The sequence below is a fragment of the Lepeophtheirus salmonis genome, chromosome 4 (genome assembly GCF_016086655.4).
Source record: "Lepeophtheirus salmonis chromosome 4, UVic_Lsal_1.4, whole genome shotgun sequence".
NCBI lineage: Eukaryota > Metazoa > Arthropoda > Copepoda > Siphonostomatoida > Caligidae > Lepeophtheirus > Lepeophtheirus salmonis.
In genome coordinates this window covers 42736101-42756860 of record NC_052134.2, presented here as the reverse complement: position 1 = coordinate 42756860, position 20760 = coordinate 42736101, and the positions used below count along the sequence as shown (strand labels likewise).

The 20760-nt window shown below is 30.4% G+C and overlaps 2 protein-coding genes across 7 annotated transcripts in view; one reads left to right on the top strand and one right to left on the bottom strand.

Annotated features, from left to right (window-relative positions):
- Positions 1-2180: 2180 nt before the first annotated feature.
- Positions 2181-3476, bottom strand: LOC121116013 (uncharacterized). Its single transcript, XM_040710205.2, has 2 exons — positions 3325-3476; positions 2181-3262 (listed from the first exon to the last, which is right to left on the bottom strand). The coding sequence occupies exons 1-2, from the start codon at positions 3374-3376 to the stop codon at positions 2676-2678; spliced, it is 639 nt and encodes a 212-aa protein (XP_040566139.1). The 5' UTR covers positions 3377-3476; the 3' UTR covers positions 2181-2675.
- Positions 3477-4912: 1436 nt separating this feature from the next.
- mlt (tubulin folding cofactor E like protein mlt) overlaps positions 4913-20760 on the top strand; it is a 39926-nt gene continuing 24078 nt past the window's right edge. Inside the window, exon 1 of one of the 6 annotated variants that reach the window (XM_040710203.2) lies at positions 4913-5179. The gene's annotated coding sequence lies outside the window, so the exon portion shown is untranslated. Of the gene's footprint in view, positions 5180-5933; positions 6831-20760 lie in introns of those variants that run through there. The other 5 variants (XM_071887944.1, XM_040710202.2, XM_040710204.2 and 2 more) reach the window with 5 other exon arrangements.

The window sequence follows — 20760 nt, the reverse complement described above, 5'->3', positions numbered from 1 at the left end:
TTATACTTATAGTTATATAGGAAATAAAAATGTTAAAATCAAATGGTAAAAAAACAAACAGACTAATTATTTAAGTATGTTTTAAAATGGGCTAATATTTATAAATAAACATAATGACTACAATTTTTTGTACGTAACATGAATATTATTCTCTAATTCAATAGGTCTGTAAAATTATAAATGTAATTTTTTTGAATAATATTAAGCACATTATCATCACACAATTTCTTAAATGGAGGCAACAATTGTTATGCAGGTGGGACTTAATAGAAACACCCCTTTAGTTCATCATCCATCAGTATCACACTAGTGACAAAGGTCAAGAATTAATTCATTAATATATTAAAGTACATATTATAATCATTCACATGATACTTGAAAGATCACCATTCAAAACGATATGAGATTTTCTATTTCTTCTTGAGTCAGTCCAGGGTTACTAAAGAGGAATACTCCGAGGGTTGAGTTTCTTTACAATCAACATCTAAAACATTAAATGAGGATGAGAGTCAGTCGAACGTCATTTAGGAGTATTTCACGAATAAAGAAGCAAACAAAGATAAGATGGATTCTTCTTGGCTAACGAACTTGCTCATGAATCCATGAGATATATCCACAAATAAAAAATTGATAAGTCCATTAATTAATTATATTATTACCTATAATCTTTTATCAAATCAAACAGTTTTCCTTGCCACGTAGATATACTAAAGATGAATGTTTATGTATTTTCTGAAAAGAAGTGTAGTTTCCATGTATATTGTGCTTTCTGAATAAAAATACATAGATCAAAAATGGTTAGCGGACTTACGCCGAAATCATTTTTTCCGTTTGATATTTTGTTGTAGGACAATTTTCTAAATTGGCATTTCACCGAAGGACTATTTGGCACATTTGGCCGAAAATTATTATTATTTTATTGATATATATTATTATATATTTTAATTAAATTTAAAAAGATCGTACTATAAATAGGTTTGTTCAATGTTCATATACAATATAATATGGCTTATGGCCGGGTAAATTGATTAGTGTTCTTTTCCAAATAAAAATGTAAAAAAATTAGCCAATTCTAATGGAAGAAGTGCTAATCATTTCTCTGTTATCAATTAATTATTATTTTACATGATGAATTATTCATATTAGAAAATAACTCACGTCTCTCATTTCCTTACTCTCCTTCGACTCCACCATTGAATGCCTCTTCCAATCTTCTCGGGCATTGACTTCATTATGATTATGCATCATAATGAAGTCAAATTCACTGCTCACGTAAGATATAATGCTTGTTCGTCAAATGATGCCTAATTGATAATGGAGAAGGGATTTGCACTTCTTCCCTTCGAATCAACTAGCTGTCGTGTTTGTTTGATATCTAATTTAATTAATGTTTCAAGGATGTAAAGATTCGAACTACATTCATCCACATCCCACTACGTTCTCTTTATATAATGATCATTAATGAATAAAAAATATATAGTAAATTAACAATATCTATTTATCATACTATCGTTTTAAATTGAATTGAAATATACAATCGTTTATATCATTATATTAAATATCATTTTTCTGTCAAATGACTCAAGTAGTCCTTGGGCAATATATATGTTCGGCAAATATATCCTCGGTCAATTGTCCTTCGAACCAATAAAATTATTGGTAACAAAATCTTTTTAACCAGGCAATACATATGAATGTATAATGTGTTGTCATAAAAGTCGTGTGTATTTTGAGCATGTTAAAAAAATAAAAAAAACCGAACATCAACTTGGTAACTCTAACCATGGATTACTTAACATATTAAGTAATTTATGCTCTGACGATTTGAAGAATGTTTAGGAGGAGAGCAGCTTTGCTACCCTGACGTGTCATCACTCATCAGATCAGCTACGATCGATTTTGACAAGGAGGAGAAGGAAAATAATTACGAGCTTGGCAAGAATCCCCAATTCAAATCTTGCCGCCTTGCAGATAATATATATATATATATATTGTTTGCTCATGCCTTATTTGATTTGAAATGTCTCGTCTCTTCTTTATGTGGACACTTAAGCAAAGATTTGGACTCGCAGTATCCCTATAGATACTTTTTCCAACCTCTAGAAGATTGTATCAAACAATGTACGGCAGTAAACACCAGTAAGTTCCCAGTAGAAATTCAAATAAAAAATAAAATACAATTACGAGTTTAGCCTATTCGCAACATTTATTCTTCATACTCTATAAACTTTTGCTTTCTTTAACAAATATTTTATAAATTTCCATCAACATCACACATCTTAACATTTATTGCTTTCACATTATCGCAGTGGCTACATAGATAACAAATTAAAACATATCGGAAAACAGAACAAAAAAAACTATTAATCTCTAATACAATAGAAAAAGTTGAACTAGCCAAGTCATATGGAAGTTTATTTCACTGTTATAAATCTAGGCTTATAATCATTAAATGAATACAAATTTGACGAAAAACTAAATTTTAGAATACTTCTTATAAAAAATATATAAAAATATAGTAAAGGGGCTTTACAATATTACCTCACTTAATTATTTTCATCAAAAATTTCGGTTTCAACTATTATTACACATTTGATTAATAAAATTATTCAAAAAAAGTATTCGGATAAATACGCTTTGTATCTTGTATGTACTTAAATTAACACAAAATTTAATCAGTAAAAGCGGTTAAAAATTAGGACCAAAGTAAATGAGAGTCCACTAAGAAATACAGCTCCTCGCAGAGAAGTCGAATCATTGCAAAGATCTTCATCGCAGTAACAGAACATGTGCTTATTATGATCATCAGTATCTCGCTTGGACCTCTTGACATTGTCCTCAACTTGTTCGGACCATTCAACATCACGAGGATTGGAGCCACCGTCCAATTTTTTAACCTTAGAAATGCGTGCATTGGGAGGGAATGTAAGGATTTTAGGGGTCGTTTCCTCTCCACTTTTAGCCTCATCAACTAAACTATCTTGAGTGTCCTTCTCCAACTCTTTCATTTCTTTATTCATCATTGTGTCCATATCATCATCATCATCTACCTCAAAAGGTTCAGAGGGATCCTGGCTAGCACAGCCATTCTCTTTCTCACTGCTTGTGCCACATTGATACTGAATCCCCACGATATCCCCTTTCTTATTCGAACTCACCATTTTTAGACAATTTATTATGTCTTCAGAACATTCCATTCCATCGAGACTGGGAGGATGGGCAGGAGATCCAGTGCCTTGGTAACATTTTATGGCCTCATAACCTTAATCAATGAAAAAGACAATTAAAACAGGTAGTCAAAACTAATTATAAAAAACAACTTACCATTCAAATAGGCGAGGGTGATCATTAAAGCAAAGGTAAATTTATAAGCCATTTTACGTATTAAAAATCGTTGACAGTCTTACTTAGTTATTAGATTCAAAACTAAAAAGGAACTGTTCTCTACTCGGGCGTTATATTAATAAGGTACAAGGATATTTTTAAGAAGTTAATCTTATTAATCCTGATAATAAGGTCAGTTTATACCATCTTCATGTTGATAGTTATTACAGTAATAATACCTTTAAAAAATGCTTCTACCAGTTAATATAAAATGAAATTAGTGATCAATAGTTTATAATTATTGATTATACCCAACACGTTAAGACGATTTTATATAAAAGGTATGAACAAGTCTTTATACTGCAAATCCATTTCGAGTCTCAAGTCTTTTTTCACAAGTCCAAGTTCATTAATATTTTCATCGAGTCCTCAGATTTTTTTGACTTCATTTCAAGTTCCTAATTATAATATAGCGTTCATAGTGTAGCTCAAGCTTTTCGTGAGTTCAGTATATGTTAGTTTTCGAGTTCAAGTCGAGTAGGAAGTCTTAGCTATTGAGTCCAAGTCCAAGAGCAAATAGATTTGATTTTTTTAACATAAATTTTTTTTCTCCACCCCTGAATTTGGTCAAATGGCTTGTGATAAGAAATTATCACAAAATGACTATATCCTATTTATGGATTGAGTCATGATCAGTGATGTTACTACAGGTGGCACAAGGGGACCATGTTGACCCCTACTGAAAAATGAATAAAATCATAATTTTTCCTCATAAAGCTGCAGAATTGAAACTTCTTGAGCATAACCACATAATACTAGCGACCTTATATGACTTAATATTATTATATTTTAAATGTGCATCAATGGAGTAGAACGTAATTAATCAATAAAGTAATTATTAAATAAATTGTATTTTCTAAAAATTAGAAATAATCATATCAATTTTTGGTCTTAAATAATAAATGCCTCATTAAAAAAATGTTGGATATTAATGTTTGGCCATCGGACTGCCCTTTATAGCTACAAAAGAACGAGTATAAGCCAGATCTAAAGGTATCAACAACACCTGTCCTATTCATCATATCTAATTAATTATTGACTTAGTAATTTTTAAATAATTAACTAAGGCCTTGATAAATGTCTGCCACTATAAACGAATATATATATTAAGTATCGACGCTTAATACTGTATCAAGATTATGAATATGTAGGAAACGATATTAACTTTAAGATATGCTTTGATTTAAGTTAGGCTTATGATTTTTATGAGTTTGTTCCTTTTACAGTCAAAATATTTTATAAGTATCAAATCATCTCTTCCATAAACTCATTTACTCCGAAATACAGTCTCATATATTTATCAAAAATGTTCCAACATAGAATTAGTTTATATCAAAAATATAAACAGGAATGTTAAATTCTAAAGTACATATTAGGCCTAATAATTAAGAGTAAATTTGTGGTGGATAAATATACAACACTTTTAAATAATGTAAAAGGTTGCGAGATTGATTGTTTTTAAAACTACCGTGTATGTATGTTATAAATAATCCTTGTACATTACTCTTTTAAAGTAGGTCACGTGATCGCAGTTTAATTTTCATTCTTTATTATTTTAAAATAGTTTTATTTTTGTACAAACCAATGGTTCCGTGTTCCATTTTGCCCTTTATGCTTTGTTGTACGCAAAATATAAGGCAGATTGCGTACATAATGGTTATATTGATTATATTTTGACAGTTGTATTTGCTCCTTTTCCAAATTTTTGTATTAATTATTATGTGAATGAAAAGTTTTGTAAATTACTGTGCTCTGTATCTACTTTGGAGTAATTAATGAAATCTAATGGGTCAAGGTAAAATTATTTTATTTGTCTTAATTTATTATCAATTAATATTTTCATCATAATAAATTCCTTTTTTCTACAATTTGAATGATAGTTTGGGAAATGACTTACTTATACTATGATATAGTTTACCCAATGATAAGATCTTCTGTTATAGTACGGTCTGAAACAAGATACAAAGATATTTGTAGATTTACATAATTATATGTTGCTATAATTCTATATTATATGGGATAAACCAATAATAATTAGCTAGTTTGCTACTTAAACTCAACATCCATTGCAATACAATGATACCTATAGTTGTTATGTGGGCAATAATAGGTGTAGACATTAGCATCGTCTTATCCATTTATGATGTGTGCTAATTGAGACTGAGGAGAAGGTTTTCATTAGATTATATGTATATCTATATTTGAAATAAAATGTAAAACTGTCAGGGTAGGATATTCAAAATATATTAGTTAAAAATTTTAACCAAAGTAATATGCTTGATTAATTTATATTCAATTTTATTGGTTCATATTCCACAATGAATATTGTTATTTTATTTGAATGGATTCTTGATGGATAAATCTGCCAAGTCTAAAATATTGACTTATTTCATTAATAAGCATATTGATGACAAATTGATACGCAAAATTAATTAAATCAGCCCTTCTATCTATCTACGTAGCAATATCGTTACTCCGAGCCTGCTTCATGTACTCATATGCGTTCATGCACTAACTCTGAGGTATAATATATATTATGTGCTGCTTGTAAGTCAACAAGAACTTTCTATGCTAGCTATGCATTATATCCTCATTTCCTTTGTTCTCACAGCCTCCTAACTTCGTATTATTTTTATTAATTTGAACTACAATTTTTTTGATTAGGTTCAATCATAATTGCTATTTGGAGTAATAATAACAGTGATAATATCATATAATTTTGTTACATAGGTGTTTGAAGAATATTTGAGCCAAAAATGTTAAAAACATTATATGCTCAACAAAACAAACGCTCGGAGTTGTACGTAGTTACAATTTTGTGTGCGTGAATATTTACTATTATAATTTATAATAAAGAAGAGTCAACAGACAGCATAGGTGGAAAATAATAGTGCCCGCTTCTTTTCTTTCATGCGGATGGCTTGGTTTTTATTTCCCAACACACAAAGCACCTTAGTCCTTCATTACAGTCAAAAGACATCAAAAGTATTTAAATACTAAATCATTGCCTAAGGTTTACGTACGAAGATAGACGAAACATCACGTCATTAACTGAATGCTGTTGTTAACTAAATATATAGACTCTTTCTAGTGTTAAAAATATTTTACTAGTCTAAGTGAGTTTCCCCTAAAGAAAGATCAACTTTAAATGAAAGACTTTTTTCTCTCTTATATAAATGGCAAATACGCAAAAATAGAGCGTAATATAAATAATAGTACACAAAGACCTTAAGAAATCGCAATTGAAACTCGTTTATTGTGTGATGTTTGTGAACGTTTTTTGAGTGCGTAGATTCTTTTGGATTTGATCTACTGGATTCTTACTGGATATTTGCCCAGAATTTCTCACTCTCTAAGAAGTTAAGGTAAGGCTACCTACAACTCTAACTTTGTCCTTCCTTAATTACTATACAATTTGAATCCTTCTTGAAGGGTTTATGAACGAGGTTGGGATGATCAATCTTTTTCTTTTTAAGTCTTGATGTTTGTATTTAAAAAAGGTAAAAATACTCGCTTTACCGTTGTAATTTCTTTCGGGAACAAATGAACATTTAATGGTATCCGATTTTTTCAATTAGTGCATATAATATCATCTCCTGAGATGGTTATCAGTGCTGAGGAGTACATACATGTACAATGTAAATATTATTATTCTCAATCCCCTTCCTTGTTGTGTAATATGTTGTAAAAATTAATATGTAGTATTATTCTAAATTAGGGTTTTAATAACAATATGTTATGTACATTGACAGCTCCACGAAGCGATATATAATTACATTATATATATTCAAAGTAAATATCAAATGTTTAACTGTATGAGTATTTTATATGTATTATGTATACATAATATAAATAAAATGCTCATATTTTTTGAGGTTGCGTGTATATATTTTGATATTAATATTTAAATTTGTTCATTTCAAATATTGTATATCCATGACGATCCCAAAATTATACACAATTGTCTTGCTGGTATGTACGTACATATGTATTTCTAAATCATTCATGCTACAAAATATCTTTGAGCAATTAGAGATTATTTTTATTTTATGTATATATAATATGTGAAGATATTCTTGAGAATTTGTTACGTATTTTTTTGGAGTGATTAGACATAGTGTACTGAGGACTGTTGTCATGAAGGTATATAATTAACATTGTTATTGCTCTAATGGGGTTTCAGGTAGTTGCTCTATTATAATACGTCATGGCCTACAAGAAATAATAATTCATAATATCAGTGATTGAAATGTAAAATATAAGGATTATATTGCATATGTGGTGCTTCAACACAAAAATAATCTTCAATTAGTATCAAGAAAAGGATAAATTCGTTATATTTTCATTATGATACAAAAATACTAAATATTTCATGAACGTATTTCGGTCAATTATTAGTTTTGTATTCAAATTTCTGGGTCGACTTGAAATACCCAAGAAGGTTGACTATAGTTTTGAGTGCCAATAGGAACACCGGAGCCAAGGATGAGGGATCATATTATTGGAGAGCGTGAAGAGAGGGGGGGAGTGAAACATAGGGTATTACTGAACCAAGGCCCTTGTTAACAGGCTTTAGAACGTTTTCAAGTGACGTCACAATTTTGATGTCGTCCATTTTGAAGCCTCAAGAACCAAGTTTATAACAATGAAAACACTTTTTTCATTCATATTAAGGAAAACAGTGAGCTATTGGATGTCAAAAGGGGACCAACAAATAGAAGGACTTAAATATTACTGTCTATAACAATTTTATAGCTCAATTGCCTTGTTTTATTATATACAGTCTCTAAAATGTATTAAAAATATGTTCTTACGTCGTTATACACTCCATTTTTGTATTGTATATCAAAATTAACCATTGCAATGCAAAGAAAGAGATATTTTTCTTTAACTATCCTACTTTTCTCATCCCTAATCGATCAAAAAAAATATATAAAAATGCCATTTTTATGGATTTTCAATATATATTACTTTGATTTAATTCAAATATCACTGTTTATCATTGGCATAAAGTAGTATTCAATGCAGGTGTTAAGTCTTTTTTATTCATAAAGCCATTTGATGGAGTTTAATCAGGATTTATGGGAAATGCCTCCATTTTGTGTAGTAAAAATATCAACTTTAAGCCACCAAAATGGCGTCTCCTTCAATTACAATGCAATTTATTATGTCAATGAAAAATGTTCTGTATGATTTTGGGTGAGAAAATGAATTACAGCCATAAAAAGGAGAACTTTCTACATATTTTTTTTAATTCATGAAGTTATATTAAGGACAAATTTGTTTAAATATTTTAAAAATGTTCATATGTGAAAAATCTACTTAAATAGAAAACAAATTTTTAACAAACGAAAATCCAAAATATCTAATAAAGATACTATTTTGCCAAATACATTATATTGGAATATTTTTTTAAATATCTGCGTGTTTTTTTAATTTTTTTTTTTCCAAATATAATATTTGAAATTTAATTTTTGAAATTTTTTTTTTAATGGCTGTGTGTTTTTGGAATTTTTTTCCAAAAAAATTAATTTCTTGAAAATAGCTATTGATTTTTTTTCCAAAAAAAATATTTTTATTTAAATAGTTGTAGATTTTTGAAATTTTTTTCCAAAAAAATTAATTTTTTCTCAGCGGCTTTTGATTTTTAAATTTATTTTGAATAGTTGTGAATTTTTGAACTTTTTTCCGAAAAATTTATTTTTTCGATAATAACTGTAGGTTTTTTAAATTTTTCTGAATAAAATTGATATCTGAAATTTAATTTTTTGTGAATAGCTGTTGATTTTTGAAAATAAAAAATTCTAAAAGTTTAATATTTGAATTTATTTTCCAAAAAAATAAATTTTTCCATTTTTTTTACAAAAAATATGACATTTTGGGATATTTTCAAAAAAATAATTCAAAAACCAAGCTCCCCCCCCAAAAAAAAAATATATAAATATTTGTATTTCTGCGGATGCCTCGGATTTTGTTAAGTAACTAGCTGACGCATAAATGTAATCCAGAGTCTACTTTTTAAAGAAGCACGTGTATTAATCTCATTTCTAATATGAATGTGACAAATTATTTTGACAATTTTCTTAATGACTTTCTAACAAAGATTCACCTCCTTAATTATTCGGTAACCCACAGATGCAGGAATTATTTATGTACATATTTCGTAATTGATAAATGATATATTCAGAACAATTCACAGAGATATTAACATTTACATCTTTCAAGACGTGGAGGCATCCCTTTTCTTTATCTTTTTTGAACCACTGTTTAACCTTTTCATTGGATTGAGTATGCGGAAGAAAATCCATGATGATAGAAAGTCAGTGTTCATTTTTTTTAGAGGAAAGAACATGCATTGTGATTCTCTTATATATCAATATGTAGTTACACGGTGAACGAGATTTGCTCAGAGCCATATCTGCAATTATATTTTTGGTTCACTAAGAAATTGTTCTTGGAAACTGCAATCCTATCAGTCTATTCTGGATTAATTTTGTCAGTCTGATCCATATCGGTCTTTTATGGTAACTACGTCATTTGAGCTGTTGAAGTTTTATAATAACTCTTTCAAAGAGACGTGATACCTCAAGTTTTAAGTAGGAGGTTTGTGGCTTGTACTTACATATAAAAGACGTTTTTATTTTCTTCAACAATGTCTAGGAGTGACAAAATAAAAAGATAGCGAGGACTGTAGGACCGACTAATAGGCAATTAGTACTATTAAATGTTGAAAAAGATCGGACCGTTTTGAAAAAAGACTGGAAGACTGATTAGGAATGCAGGCTTAGGACCGATTCAACACTAATTAGTAGACGATTCCCCACTTTTCGATTTCGGGGGAGTTTAAGTTTCTGAGAATTTCCACATAATATGTAATGTGGTTTCCTCTGTATGATCAACTCTTCTTTTAATATTAAAATATCGTCTGTAGTTAGTTTTTCATCGTCCTTTTTAGTGATAATAAAAATTTGAATACTCGTTACCAAGAAATTCGGGCACCTTGTTTTAATTTCAACTCAGCATACGTTCCAGAATAAACTTTTACCTGTCTGTTTTCCGGCTCAATTCAGTCTGCCTATGTTCTAGAAATCGACATGCCAGCATGCCATAATTGGTTCCGGCACACTTTATTGTATTCCTCATAGCTAAATAGCTAACTCGTATTTTTTGTTTTATTATTTTGCTTTCAAACAAAAAGAAGGAAAGGTTAAAAACTTTTCATAATGGAACAAAGTTAATGGTTGAAGTGAAAAAAAAACAAAAACAATTTGATGAATGGCCCTTCCAATGAACACTTTTTTTTCATAGTTTCTATTTTTATGTTACGGGAAAGGTGTCAGGTAGACAGTTTGTTATGTACTTTCTTTTATATACTTTTAGCTCATGACGTAGGGGATTTGTTTTAAATAGATAGTAATGTACCTTTTGTTTTACGAGTTGATATATTTTAATAGTTATGTCTATGTACATCCTTTTTAAGTGTAATCCCTTAAAGAATATATATTTAGTGTATGATTGTACCTCCAATCAAAAGGTCTTATTATTGGCTTTACTCCGGTCCGTTACTTCCGTCTGTTGGTGGTATTCGTAGAACACTACCTAGACCGTCCAATCATGCAGAATAAGCGTTCATCCTTGCTCTGAGTCTCTTTCTGTCTGTGTGTCTCTTATATACTTCTTCATGTTTTTCTTTTCTTTCTTCTTCTTAAAGTGCTGACCATTGTGCCATACTAAAAAGCAATTACCACCAAGGCGTCATAGAGTAGTTTTCTGAGACCACGCCACAGCAAGGCCTGGCCTTAGAAGACTTTGCTCATTATCCAAATATTTCGAGTTTGGATTATTATAATTCGAGTTTAAGTTAAGTCAAATTAAAAAAATATATATTTTGACCGAGTTCGAGTAATGCTTGAATCCAACACGACGAACTTAAAAATAATTCTTTGAATACTTCCTCTTTGTTGGATAATATTATGTACATCAAAATGTGTTATTTCAAATTTTGTAATAATACCATAAAATGTATTAGAGTCATCAAGAGACATTCCAATTGAAAAAAAACAAAAAAACCTTTTTAATTTATGGAGTATGTCCCTAAATAACTGTAGAACTCCATAACTGTTGTTCTCAACGTCATTACATAGCGGCTGTAGACTAAGGATTTACACAATTTGCATATTATTCTTTAATGCTTTATATATTTCTTTTAATAATTAAATGTTACAAAACTATCTCCAATACTGTCAGCTATTTCTTTATTCAATACTGTGACCCTCGGTTGTTACTATAGAAGTAATCCTCTGGCAGAAATAGTCCAAAACTGACAAATGCAGTTTGGATCCATTTCAATCCAGGATTAGTCAACAGCTCTTTCATTTACTCCACAGTTCCATGACGCTCTCTAAATGCCATTATATCTTAGCAAAATAATCATCAAGAGCAGAGGTTCCCAAGCCCTGATCCATGGATGAATTCTTACCGGGCCGCACAAGAATTTATTAGTTATTTTTCTTTTTTATTTATTATCTAATTCTGGGGTCTTACTACTTCATCTAGAGTTGGTAGGAGAAGAAGAAAATATGAAGTAAAAATGCAAATTACAAAAGATAATTAATTGTACGATGTATTTGTTAATTACTTTTGGGCTTATAATTCTTAATTGACTCATCGGATTTCATGGGCAACAAGCTACAATGCCGACTAATTCTTCTCCACGCTCTTTTGTTATTTGCATTCATACTTAATATTTTCTTCTTCTCACTTACGCGCCAAAGTTTAAGCCATCTAGCAAAATGGCTAAGAAACAAATCCCCAGATGATACAATCTAGTTGGAAAGAAGCAAGTTCAGGGCCCCTCTTGATTCAGCGTTACAGTCAGTTTTTAGTGTTATAATAGCGTTATATTACTAGAGCAATGTTCTAATATAGTTATAATTTCCTAATGTTATAATATCATTGGAATGTTGTTGGAGCAGTATGCTATTAAAGTTCCAAATGAGTACACAGTGGATTAAAGATTATTATTATTATTCAATCCCCCCCCCCCTCGGTTTGCAGTAAAATTGTCAAGCGTTGACCAGTGAGCAGTTAGAAAAAGCTTGGGAACCACTGATCAAGAGGATTTGCATCTGGGGGGTATAGGGTGGCCACATTTTTACTGATAATAATTGTGTAATTTTTGCAACTACCATCCTTCCTTTCAATATTTCCACCCTCATTAATATAAACAGTCTTTCGGGCCACTTCAATTAGCCTTTAAATCTCAATTGGAGTGTGAACCGCACGAATAAAACTTGTGACCATGAGTCCCAGTCTGATGACATTCTTAGATAAGTTTTTATAATCAGTCACTTACAACTTCATAACATTCAATTGAAATGTGTATATACTTTTCGTGTCGATCCGGTACATAATACAACTTATCCCATTCGTTGTGGATTAGCAAAGGATTATGATTGTTTTTTTTCAAGGATGCAATTTTACTTTATACATAAATCTCAATTGTTCCTTTACTCCAAACCTCTAATTTGTCAGATGATTTATCTGTGTAGTTTTTGGCACAATTAATCTGATTGACTCCATGCTCAGTAAAGTAATGAGAAAAATAAATATATTACATCTTGGAAACAAAGGAGCTATTTATAGAAACAAGTCCTTTAATCTTATATAATAGTCATTCAAAATTTAGTTGATGCATTTATGTATGTATGTACAATTTAGACTAAATAATGTATGCGTCTTTGTTATGTATATGCAAGAAGTTGACTTAGTTATGTAAGATGTATACACACACTCATTCAATTAGGAAGAAATATAAAGAGAAAGAAGAAAAAAACTCTTCATTTTGACCTGGACATAATATTTAACTATGCTTTGGACACTCCTATAAAAGTTGGTGAATCTATGGTTTTACATGTGGGGCAATTTACAGACATACTAGTGTTTAGACTCGCTCCGAAAACTAATTTTTCCCTGGTTTGGTCAAATAAATATCATAGATAAAGAGATCCTTTCCAAAAACTAGTTACACATATTTTTTCTCTCACTTTTCTATAAACGCCATCGAAAAAAAAATTACTTGGGACAGGATCAAGAATAATTTGGACCGAATTAGTTAAAATTATAACGGTTTCAGATAGTTCTAGGATTGAACCCAACACAAATACATACATGAAGACAGGAGTGGGTAAAATTTTCAATAACAAGGCCACATTAAAGAAAGAGTAATTTTTAAAGGATCACATTCAGAGAAACACTTTTTAAAAGTTATAAATGAATTAAAATATTCAATATCATTTATTAAAAAAAGACATAGTATAATGTTATTCAATAAGTAAAAGAACAATTGATTTTTCAATATGTGTTGATGATTTATATTGCAACCTTCAGAAAAGAAGCAGAAAAAAGCCCATAATCCGAGGGTAGCTGACCAATTCTTCCCAACTTTGGAATTTGTATTCAATAATTGCTAATGAACAAGAGGTTATTCTAACTCAAATAATCAACGTTTAGAACACGGATTAAGTGAAAATAAACAGAGGCATTAACAGCTGACATCACAATGTAGTGTAAATTGCTGTAATTGTGAGTTAATGACTTCAAATCATAGAGAATAATAGAGTGGGGAAGATTTACTTAAGAAGGTAGTTATTGCATGATTTTATATCAGCTGAGTAGGGATAATTTATGTGGGTTTTTTTTTTGCCTTTTGCAACATTATGTTAGTATTAGGTTAAGTAATAAGTTCTCTAGGTTGTTCGCTAGATGTCTTTAGTAATCTATATCTAACATTGCATGAAAAAAAGGGAGAGTATGCTTATAGGTTAAGCTTACAATTTAAAAAAGTGTATTTACAGGTTTGTGTTTGGTGAAGTCAGTTGTGTTTTAGAGCACTTCAAAATAGAAGTAAAAAAAAAGATATATTCTTAAGTATCAAAATAAAAATGTGGACAAGTTATATTGTCCACCCTAGCAGTAATGAGAATATAATGACGATTTTTTTAAATGTATAAACTTTGACTTGGGAGAAAAAAAATTATATGGGTTTTTTTTATTAGTGAAAGTTAATTTTGGAAGGATATAACTTAACTGTGAAGATGATTTTTCTAACTGTTTGTTGTCTCATCTCTAGTTTAACTAAATGTATAATATAACATTATAGAACGTGTATGTTTGTCCGTGTGTTAGCAAGCTTGTCTTAGTATTCTTAGTACGTGCTTAATAAAATAATTCGTAATGAAGGGAAAAATAAGATTAGCAAGTTAGTCTTAGTATGTGCATATTAAAATAATTCGTAATGAAGGGAAAAAAGAGGATTAGTGAGTTAGTCTTAGTATGTGCATATTAAAATAATTCGTAATGAAATATATAATACGGGTATATCCTGGTCTACAATAATATTATAGCATGTGTCTGTCATAAAAACTTACAACCAGGGTATTTATGTCATAAACAGAGACAGATACAGGCCTTAGGCATAAAATACAAGTTGTTGAGTATTCTGAGAAACTAAGTTGATTTTTTTCCTTAAACAAGATTGATTCCCCGTGCCTCGTAGTTTTTTTAAGGTATGCGTTGTAGATTCGAAAATGCACCAAAACAATTAAAAATCCAAAAAACGAAAAAGGGAGAACCTGCATATATATTAAATAGAAATTAAAAAAGGGAATTATGAAGATGATTAGCGAGTGTGTCTGATCATGTGCATTATAAAATAATACGAAATAAGATATAAAATACGGGTACATCTTAGTGTATATATAATATAATTAATTTGAGATTTGGGGCTTGAGGAGAGGGGGAATAGGAGTTGGAAATTTGTAGTATTTTTAATCATGTAGATTCAAATACAAAATTAGATGACCTTATTTTAGAGTATAATAAAAATCCTTGAATGGATAGAATCAACAAAGTGTAGTGGAATGTTTATTTCGTTCACCTTGTACTATTAAATTCATAATAACAAGAAAGTGTGCTGTTTACTTCGTATAAACATTTTTTCTTATGTTCATGGCTATCAAAGATTGTTTTGCAGCCTCTAAAAAAAGAATAAGTAAAAGACCTTTTTAATAAATGATAATAATCTATGTATTGTCAAAACTAACTGTTTTAAGGTGTGTTGCATGTAAAGCATCATATGACTTAAAGGTCATCATCCTTCGTTGCTTGATATTGAAACGTTTTATTTTAAATCTATTCTAATTAATTCTAATTCCATTCACTTCATCTAACAAGCACCATTCTCCGTGATAACGATACTGAAGAGTTATCACGGATTACTCCCGATAATTAGGTATGATATGTAAATTAAAATATCTATATTTTGTAATACCGAGTGGTCCGTTGAAATCTCATCACTTACTAATTCAATCTTTAGTGAAGGTTGAGTGATTGAAATTAATTTATATTTCGATATATAAAAAATATTAAAAATGAGTTACAAAACAAAACAAATATCAGCTCTCTAGCTGCCTTACAAGTTGAGAAAATGACACTTGAACGTGATCGACAAATTTGAATTTACGCACTTCAAGCAGTTAGGAGCCTCCAGGACACAATGTCTACGCCATCACAAACGTTGGAAAGGAAGATGAGGTCTTTCAAAAGGTCAAATTGGACCCGGAGGAGTTTTTAAAAAAAACCATTCAATCCCCTCAAGTCCATGAGGGCCCATACAAGAGATCCGGGTGTTTCACACCATACTGTCCAGAGGGCTACCGAAAAATGGATGGAAAGAGACTTGTGAAAGCGGAGAGGCCACTTTTAATACCAGCAAAGAAATAAATCTATCTCTACCATTGCAAGACTCTTTTGAATAAGTTCTTTTGGATTTTTTTTCTTACACTTTTAGCCCCTCACAGTTCTGATGCCAACCACATAGACTACACTTTTTGGGAGCATGTCGATGGGAATACTTGGTATGTGTAAAGGCCTGCATTGTCAGTCATCCAAATACCAAGGCCCTCAAAACCACTGTAAGCCCGCACTGGGACGCCATGACAGAGGACTACATCCCTAGAGGGGGTCATGCCTTTTGGTGCCACTTAGAAGCCATCATTGATGCTAAGGTTGGAGAAATTAATTGGCTAACTACCAACTGATTTTTTGCCTTTTTTTTTTTTTTTTTTTTAAATTGTGTGAGATACAATATGAGAAACGATGTGAAAAAGGATTAAATTTCGATGAACTGCATCGACCGAAATATCAATCCAAATTGGTCTAGACCAGGGATGTCCAACACGTGGTCCGCAGACTTCACCTTGGCCTTCTTAATGTTTAAGAGAGGTGCAACACTCATTTTCACTTCAAGTAGAATTTTTTGAAATATTATCGCTCTGGGAAAAAAAAATTATGAGAAGAGAAAAAAATTATTTTTTTGAGGGATTTTTTCTTTTTTTTAAATTGAAAAAAATCCTACAGATTGAGCTTTTTTTTAAGCAATTTGGCTTTGAAAAATTAGATTTGTCCTAAATTTGAAATAAATGTGTATTTAATAGTTTTGTTTTATGCAGCCATTTTTCTTTAAATATAATTAAATAGGTTATTTGACCCATTAAAATATTTCAAGTGGCAATGCAGGCTATTATATTATATGGTTGGACATCCCTGATCTAGACAAAATCACTTAGTACTATAGACGAATTGGTTCTATAAAGACTGCAATCATATAATATCGATCCAATAAAATTTATCAGTCCTTATTGGTCTTTAATGGGAACTACAACAGCTGAAATAACGTAGTTAGTAACTAATTCATTTCAAACAGAAAAGATACCTGAAGTTTAAAGGTGGGGATGCGTGGCTCAAACTTATTATTATACATTCAAGATACCATTCATTATTTTCTTCGTTTTTTATATTCTTCAATCGTAGCTAGGAGTGAAAAATAGCTATTAAGATAGCTAGGACTGAAGCACCCCGTATCGGTCCTAAGGACCGTTGAATTGTTAATAAAATGGACAAATCAAAAGAAAGACTAATTAGGAAATCAGTCTTAGGACCGATCCAACACTAATATTTAGCACGTCGTTACCTTTATTGTATCACGCAACCTTACCTCAAAAAAGAAACTGAAAAAATGCTCGAAATCCTCTTGTAGTTAGCCAAATACGTCAATCATACCAACTACCATTTATACCTTATATACTCCCAGACTATCACTGTCATATTAGTTCTTCACCATTTTTAAAATAAATTACATATTATTAATCTCTACATAGTATTTTATTCCATACTGTATTACTATATTGCTTATTAATATTTTATTAAAAGAGTAGTTATTATATTATTTCTGTGAAGAAATAGCCAAAATTTATCTTAAATTTAATAAAATGGCCAATATATATATTACATAAACGACGAAGAATAAACAAGAAATTGTATTCCTGTTCTTTTGAAAACAGAGCATACGTATAGAATAACTTATTACTTTGTTTATTTATCCAAAAAAAAATAATTATGGAATAGCCATCACTTTTCAAGAGAGAGAAACGAGGGAATCAACACCTGACAATAAAATACATAGGGTATTTTTGTGTTACCCAGGTAACGCCGTGCTCTGTCTCTATAAAGTTATACATCTTCTACAAAAATAAATAACTTTGTATTCCAATTAAAATTATAATTTAATTAGTACCTCCAGGATTATTTCAAATACAGCACAAGAATATATTCTCAGTAAATCAAATGTATCTCTATTTTTGAGCTTTCATTACAAGAATTAATGTACATAAATATATCTTTTTTGACCATACATTGATTTTGTTTGCTCATCGTGACTTGTTCATATTAATTGTTTACTGAATAATATGACTACACCAAGAAGGACTAGTTAAGAAATAGAAGGAAGTAATTAACTTAACAATAATGATCATATTAACTCGATAGAAGAACGTAATCAATTATCTAAAAAATAATATGTATTGTAGTTATTATTTGAGGATACCGGGTGGTTCATTGGAATCTGAAGATTTACTAATTCAATAATTAATGAAGGTTGGGTAATTGAAATTAATTTATATTTCGAAATATTAAAGTATTAACCGATGAATTTCCATTCGCGCACTCCAAGCCATTGGGCGACTCTTTGACCAACGTCTCGGCTGTCAAAAAGGTCCAAACGTTGTGAAAGGAAGAAGAGATCTCAGGGTTTTACACCAGACTGTCTAGAGAGCTATCAAAAAAGTGGATGGAAAGGCCAGTCTTGTTTTTGTATGAAGGAAGCCATCTCCTTTTTTACAGGACTCTTTTGACTGAGACTTTTGAACTCTTTTTTGACACTGATGGTCCTACAGCCCTGGTGCCAATCTCTTCAAATATACCTTTTGGGTGCATTTCGAGGGGAATGCCTGCAGTGTCCGTCATCCAAAAACTGAGTCCCTCAAAGCCACTGTCATCCAGCACTGGGACGCCATAACAGAGGACTACTTTCACTGCAGATACCACGCCTTCCGCCGCCGCTTAGAAGCCATCATTGCCTCTAACGTTGGCTACATTAATGATTAAGAGAGCTCAGACACACATATATTTATGGTGTTAATTTTCTTGAAACTCTATTGTTAATTAATAAATTATGTCCTGTTGAAGTGTAAACCTCAAAGTAATTGCGATAGTTGTAAAAAATATGACATAGTGTGATACTTTTACTGTTGCAACCTGAACTGTGTTAAATTTTTTATTTTTAAAGCTGTTATCTTTATTTTTTTATTCTTGAAGAGAGAACATAAAAGTATAAAGTAATCACTAGAGCGTGGAAGACGAAAAATAACACTGAGGATTTGTTGTGGAGTTATAAATAGAAGTCTTTATTGTACTTGGAGTAGAATTGAGGATCGAAAACGGAGTCATTGCTACCCATGTTCATGCTGTATATGAAGTGGGACTTGTGTTTATTACATTCCTCACATAGCATAGATAAATGTAAGAATACATTTGCTATGACATATGTACTTCTTAAATAGATTTGGACACAAATTTTGCATCCCTGGTCCATAACATTGGGTAAAAAAACAAAGATAAGTTGTACTCATTGCTAAAACTTTTCTATTATGTTTTTTGAAAAAATTGTTTTTTTTAAACGGTCATTTTACTTACTATCAAATTCCAGTTTTTTCAACAGGATTATACTTCTGAGGGGACCTTGGTTTTTGAAACTAAATTTTTCGGAAGAAAAATTTGAAATATTTAAGTATTCAAAGAAAATTAAATTTTTAGAAAGAAAAATTTAACTATTAAATTGTTAGGGAAAAAAATTTCAAAATTAAATTTTTGGGGAAAAAATTTCAAAAATCTACAACTACTCACTAAGAATTTAATTTTTTAGAAGAAAAATTCAAATATTTACGGCTATTTACAAAAAATTAAATTTTTGGAAAAAATTTTGCAAATTTTTGCTCTGCTGCATAAATGCCAGAATGGAAAAAAAAATACATCTATTTTTTTTTATTTATTCTGACCACAAAAAAAATTATAGTAGAAATGAAAAATTCCTTAATTTTGGAGAACCCCATAGCCCCTTGTGGACGCCCCTGAATGGATAAATCCGTACTTACTCAATCATTATTTTTTTTTAATCAAATGAATTTGTCTCTCACGAGTCAGTATTTTTGATCAAGTAAAGCATTAACCAACAAATACTAAAACAATGCGAATGAGCTACATTCTCTTGAACTATTACAGCTCCAAATTGACAAGTCAGATTCCATAGCCTAATAAAAGTTTTGTCAATGAAAAACTACAAATAATACTATGTTTGGATTTTTTTTTTTAAATATTGTATCTTTAGGACATTAAATATTAATCTATTGACAAACGAAACAGTTGTACAAAATAAAACTGATGTTTCCAAGGATATGGGTACATCTAATCATGTGTAAAATAAAGGATTGATAAATATTTTGATGTTACACTAGGTTTGGCTGTATATCCCTTATTTAAGACTTAAACACCTGTAGTGAATGTGTGAGAGCAAGTTTCTACAACAAACATATTGTGGCTGAAATTAACTTCCTATATTCGGAATGTTTTTTAATATATTTTTACACCTTTTCTACTCTTTGAAGCGGTGAATCAAACACGGCACAAATGTTTTCTAATTACATGAAATGATCTCATTGTATGTATACATATCTCTGTCACATATCAAATATCACGTACTTTATAATATCATATTCTAGCATAGTTTCTTGAGTACTATGATGCATTTCAGGCCTTTATTTCCTGTAAGTATCTTCGTAGGCACCTTAATAAGGGACTTGAAATATGTACATTTACACACGTGGAGTCCCGTCCTTGTTATCGGTTCTTGAAAAACATCACTAGTTTTAAAGCTCCTTTTACAATTCAGGCTTCATAGTAGCTCACTCAATAAAATTAGAT

Bases quoted from the DNA above. Each gene is read 5' to 3' on its own strand.
- LOC121116013 (XM_040710205.2), bottom strand. From the start codon at position 3,376: ATGGCTTATAAATTTACCTTTGCTTTAATGATCACCCTCGCCTATTTG. The intron at 3,263-3,324 runs GTAAGTTGTTTT...TCATTGATTAAG, and splicing joins CACCCTCGCCTATTTGAATG to GTTATGAGGCCATAAAATGT.